This window comes from Entelurus aequoreus, linkage group LG21, assembly GCF_033978785.1.
Source record: "Entelurus aequoreus isolate RoL-2023_Sb linkage group LG21, RoL_Eaeq_v1.1, whole genome shotgun sequence".
NCBI classification, from domain to species: domain Eukaryota; kingdom Metazoa; phylum Chordata; class Actinopteri; order Syngnathiformes; family Syngnathidae; genus Entelurus; species Entelurus aequoreus.
The window spans coordinates 50,875,169-50,881,217 of NC_084751.1; the positions used below are offsets into that span (position 1 = coordinate 50,875,169).

The 6,049-nt window shown below is 47.4% G+C and overlaps 1 protein-coding gene across 1 annotated transcript; it reads left to right on the forward strand.

The window, feature by feature from the left end:
- Nucleotides 1–3,214: 3,214 nt before the first annotated feature.
- LOC133639117 (uncharacterized protein K02A2.6-like) lies at nucleotides 3,215–5,838 on the forward strand. The gene is made up of 2 exons (XM_062032266.1): nucleotides 3,215–4,590; nucleotides 4,688–5,838. The coding sequence occupies exon 2, from the start codon at nucleotides 4,704–4,706 to the stop codon at nucleotides 5,778–5,780; it is 1,077 nt and encodes a 358-aa protein (XP_061888250.1). The 5' UTR covers nucleotides 3,215–4,590; nucleotides 4,688–4,703; the 3' UTR covers nucleotides 5,781–5,838.
- The last annotated feature ends 211 nt before the right edge of the window (nucleotides 5,839–6,049 follow it).

Here is a 6,049-nt window from a genome sequence, read left to right on the forward strand (position 1 = left end):
AACGAGAGAGTTGGGTCAAAAATAATACCCAGATTCTAACCTCGTTCATATACATAATTTATATGGATTTATTTATGAAAGAGAGGTTTTTGTTAACGAGTTAAAGGTGTTTAATGATAATACAAGCATGTTTAACACATATAGATTCCTTTCTTTCATGAAGACAAGAATATAAGTTGGTGTATTACCTGATTCTGATGACTTGCATTGATTGGAATCAACAGTAGTGATGATAACGTCCACATTTTCAAATGGAGGAAAAAAAAAAGTCCTTCTTTCTGTCCAATACCACATGAAAGTGGTTGGTTTTGTTTCACAATATTATTCAAAACCAACTTTTCTTACTTTCTGATACCTGCTGATGTGTATTTGAGATCTGCATAAGTCCTGAAAATTTGCGCGTGTCCGCCATTGTAGTCCGTGCGATGCATAGTCGATAAGCTTCTTCTTTATGGGAAATTCATCCTTCGCTGTTGCCATTTCTAATATAAAGTAGCGTAAAGTTCTAACTTATATCTCGCTATGGAAGCGCTAAAACATACCGGTGTAGTGAGTTTACATAATTCACCCAAGGAACTTTAGTTATTAGAGAATTCCGCTCATCAGCAGTGAGCCTTATAATCCAGTGTGCCCTATGGTCCAGAAATGACGGTACTTTTGTTCATAAATATGGGGAGAATACATTTGTTAAGGGACAGTTGGCAACCCTATTCCTGACCCACACTGTGGGGGCAGAGTGGCCAGAAAGTAAAGTGGTCGTCCAGAATTTTGAGGAGTCCTTGTCACCATTCTCCTCCCTTATAGCTTCATGACATTTTAAAATTGAGGGCCAAGATGAAGTGGTATAAAATTTACCCACAAGACATGAGACCATTTGTTTCCCCGCTACTTCACCTCAAGCCGTTTGGTGGCTGTGACATAGGCAGTCATCAGCTGTCCAAGTTAACGAGATAACTGGGTAACGCAAATTTCTTATAACGGCATTATTTTTTTAATCGCGCAATTGAAGTCAATCAATCAATTAATCAAAGTTTACTTATATAGCCCTAAATCACGAGTGTCTCAAAGGGCTGCACAAGCCACAACGACATCCTCGGCTCAGATCACACATCCGGGCAAGAACAAACTCAACCCAATGGGAGGACAATGAGAAACCTTGGAGGGGACCGCAGAAACTGGGCGACCGGTGCAATGGATGTCGAGTGGATCTAGCATAATATTGTGAGAGTCCAGTCCATAGTGGATCTAACATAATATTGTGAGAGTCCAGTCCATAGTGGATCTAACATAATAGTGTGAGAGTCCAGTCCATAGTAGATCGGTTAATAGTGTGAGAGTCCAGTCCATAGTGGATCTAACATAATAGTTTGAGAGTCCAGTCCATAGTGGATCTAGTTAATAGTGTGAGAGTCCAGTCCATAGTGGATCTAACATAATAGTGTTAGAGTCCAGTCCATAGTGGATCTAGTTAATAGTGTGAATGTCCAGTCCATAGTGGATCTAACATAATAGTGTGAGAGTCCAGTCCATAGTGGGGCCAACAGGAGATCATCTTGAGTGGAGACAGGTCAGCAGCGCAGAGACGTCCTCAACTGATGCACAGATGAGTGGTCCACCCTGGGTCCCGACTTTGGACAGCTAGCGGCCTCATCTGTAGTCACCGAATCTGTGCCCCCCCTCTCCACGAAGGAGAGGGGGGCAGAGCAGAAAATAAATGGCAGATCAACTGGTCTAAAAGCGGGTCTATTTAAAGGCTAGAGTATACAAATGAGATTTAAGATGGGACTTAAATGCTTCTACTAAGGTAGCGTCTCTAACTTTTACCGGGAAGGCATTCCATAGTACTGGAGCCCGAATAGAAAACTCTCTATAGCCCGCAGACTTCTTTTGGGCTCTGGAAATCACTAATAAACCGGAGTTCTTTGAACACGGATTTCTTGCCGGGACATATGGTACAATACAATCAGCAAGATAGGCTGGAGCTAGACCCTTTAGTATTTTATACGTAAGTCACATCTTAAGTGCACAGGTGAGCCAGTATAGGCGTAATATGATCAAACTTTCTTCTTCGTGTCAAAAATCTAGCAGCCGCATTTTGTACCAACTGTAATCTTTTAATGCTAGACATAGGGAGACCCGGAAATAATAGGTTACAGTAATCGAGACGAGACGTCCTGTGTTACACTCAGTCCATATCAAAGCAAGGGAAAATAATCGGTCCCAGCTGATGTTGCGCAGAAATGGACTAAGAAAAGTGTATATTGATGATAACTCTTTTAACGAATCATTATTTAGCCTAAGCCGCGTATCAGCCACACTAACCCATCGTTTAAGGTTCCTCTCCTCGGATATTTTTTTACACAGGTAAGTGCGCCATGTATTTATCGAATCTCCGGTTCTTAGCTTTGTGTGGACTCATCGATCGGAGTTCGGAGAGGAAGTGACGTCAGAAAGACAGGGCCCTTCAAAGGAAGTGACGTCAGAAAGAACATGCCTCAGCCAGCTTCATGACAACCAGTTTCCCCTCGGAGGTAACCGCTGGAAAGATGGAGGCGAGTCATCCAGACATGTCCGTGTTTCTCCCTCTTCTACACTTACGGACGCTTTTGGAAATCATCCTAGAGATGGAAACGCGCGATTGCAGCTATTTTGGATACGACACATCTCAGACGGCAACATAGCAATGTTGAGCCACGGTTTTGGATAAAGCCTGGAAGAACGGCAGCCTGGTGGGATGTGTTTGTCAACGAGTGTGTTGTGCCAGAGGAATGGCAAGAGAACTTTCCAATGTCCAGGTCAGCTGTGATTCTATGCTTACCGAAATACTTTTGTCCATTTGTCGAAGGAGAGACAACCAGAATGCGGGCTTTGTATTACCTTGCCGACGAGGGAAGACTACGGAAAACAGCGAATGCATTTGGACTGGCCAAGCAGACTGTATCAGTTATTGTCCGCCATGTATGTCGCGGACTCAACGTCTAGGTCCAGAGTATATCAAGTCACCAAAAACAAATAGACAATGAAGGTGACGGCAAAAGAGTGAGGAGTGTCCTGACCAGATATCTAGATCCCTAGATTGATTGTTGTAAAATGTTCTTTATCCCATTGTTTACTTTCACATGTTGTTATAGGCGAGTAAGGGTTGCACCCCTAACAGAATAGTATGTCCCAGCAGCTAGCAGGAAGTGTGTGTTGTGTTTACGTCCGGGCCATCAGTTGCAATAAAGACCACTGAATGAGTTACACACTATTGTCTCCTGTCCCAACTATATACTAGAACATGGCGTCAGAAGTGGCTAGACCCAAAGTTTGAGGGTTGTGTGTTGTCGTGCTGCACTGACGGCACACACGAAAAAAAAAAAGAAAAAAGAAAAGAAGGAGCAGTGGAGGCGAAGACGGGAGATTTAGCCGTTAGCAACAAGCTAGGCTAACAGCGATAGCTTCACCATGGCTTCCAGCATACCACCACCGGAGGAAATGAAGCTGAGTGGCGATATCACAAGTAATTGGGACAATTTTAGAGCCGAATTTGAGGATTATATTCTGGCATCAGGACTAAAAGAAAAATCAAAGGAAGTGCAGGCAGCAACCCTGCGACGAGTGATGGGCGCTGAATGCCGCCACATATACAAGCATAACCTGGGACTCACGGCGGACCAGCAGAAGGACGTGGACGTCATCCTCGAGAGTCTCGGTGCGTATTTCAAGCCAGCCAGAAATGTAATATTCGAGAGATACGTTTTCGGCAACTGCAAGCAAGATGAAGGGGAGCCCATTGATGCGTTTGTAACGAGGCTGAGGGAAAAAGCTGCTTCCTGTGAGTATGGCCAACTCGGAGAGGAACTTATAAGAGACAGAGTGGTGTTGGGTGTCAGTGATGAGGGTGTGCGGCGTCGCATGCTCAGAGAGAAGGATCTCACGCTGACATCAGCCATCGAAATATGCAGAGCTGCTGAAATGACGGATATCAGGTTGAAGACGATGGCACAGGACAGGCCGCTGGAGGCAGTGCATGCGACAGATGGCCGGCGGCCGCGACCAACATCTAAGCAGGAACACTTTAGCAAGTTTCAGAATCAGGCACAGAGTGAGGGTGCTGCATGTAGATATTGTGGCAACATGCACAAGCGCGGACGTGAACTTTGCCCAGCATATGGGAAGAACTGCCGCAATTGCGGAACAGCAAATCATTTCGCTAAGGTGTGCCTGAAGGGGAGACAAGCCCGACAATTGAACATAGCAGAGGCTGAGGTCCAGGAGGATATGGTCAGGGACAGCACAGAGGCCCACATCTACACAACAGAGAGCATAGGTGCAGTCCAGGGCGGTGGGAGGAAATGGTTTGCTAACATAAGAGTGAATGGTGGGTCTCAGAGGTGCCAGCTAGATTCAGGGGCGACCTGTAATGTGATGAGTATACAAGACAAGAGAAGACTGGCGCCTGGTGTGGAGTTAGGGCCGAGCCAGACCAGATTGGTACTGTATTCAGGCGAAACGATGCAATCCATAGGGATATTCAGGACAGAGTGTGTAGTGAGGGGCAAAACACACAAGCTTGAGTTCGAGATAGTGAGAAGCAAGCAGAGACCCCTGCTGTCGGGCGAAACCAGTGAGCGGCCTGGATGCTGAAACGCATCCACGCCAGCCACGTAGGAGGAGATGCCTGTTACAGACAGGCCAGAGACACGCTGTACTGGCCGAACATGCAAGGTGAAGTCAAGGACTATGTGAGTCAGTGTTCAGCATGTAACGAATATTCACATGACCAACAGCGAGAAACAATGATGTCACATGCACTCCCGACGCGGCCATGGCAGATTCTCAGCATGGATCTATTCAGGCAAGCAGGCAAGGATTTTCTGATCATCGTTGACCATTACTCAGACTTCTGGGAGATAGAGCTGCTCCCAGACTTGTCAGCAGAGACCACAGTCCTGAGGTGCAAGGCCCAATTCGCACGACACGGACAGCCTGACCGGGTCATTACAGACTGTGGTTCTCAGTTTGACTGCGGGACATTCAGGAGGTTTGCAAAAGAATGGGACTTTAGCCATGTAATGTCTTCACCCAGGCACCCAAAGTCTAATGGAAAGGCTGAGTCGGCAGTAAAGATAGTGAAGAATCTGTGCAAGAAAGCAGCCAGCGCAGGCAATGACCCATGGATAGCCATCTTACAGTGGAGAAACACGCCCACGGAGGGCATGCTCAGCAGCCCAGCACAAAGACTGATGTCTCGGAGGCTGAAAACTCCGCTCCCGGTCGCCGACACGCTCTTGGAGCCGAGCGTAGTCACTGGGGTCCCGGAGAAGCTGCGGGCGAAACACCAGACAGCCAAGTTCTGGTATGACAGGTCGGCCAGAGACTTGCCCGAGCTGTGTATCGGCCAAGACATCAGGATGAAGCCACTACCTGGCGACAGGACGGGCAGGTGGAGGAGGGGCGTGTGCCTGCAACAGGCGGGCCCCAGATCATACCTGGTGGATGTCGAGGGGACGTTCTATCGACGGAATCGGGTGGATCTGCGGCCAGCTGAGGGGGAGGCGATCGGACGCCACCCTGAGCAACAAAGCATGCAGCGCAGCGGCCCGCCTGAGGAGCAACACAGCGATCCGTCTGACAGCACGACGGGCAATATGGAGGACAGTGACACAAACGGGCAGGGGGCCAGGCCGCTCAGGCGGAGTGGTGTGCACCAGCCCGCGGGCAACGCCACGCCCGTGACGGAGCAGAGGACGGCCAGTGGCAGGCTGGTGAGAGTGCCGGTCAGGTTGGACTTATAGATATTATGGACTGGGGTTTGGGCCTGAGGCTGGACTATTGTTGTGTTGACACACGTTTGAAAAAAATAAAAAAATAAAAATAAAATAAAAATAGGGGGACGGAATCTGTAATGTGTTTTATTTTAGTAATGTGTTAATATGGGATACATATTCGGGTTGTTTATGTTCTTAGAAAGGTTCATCTAAGAAAGGGGAGATGTTATAGGCGAGTAAGGGTTGCACCCCTAACAGAATAGTATGTCCCAGCAGCTAGCAGGAAGTGTGTGTTG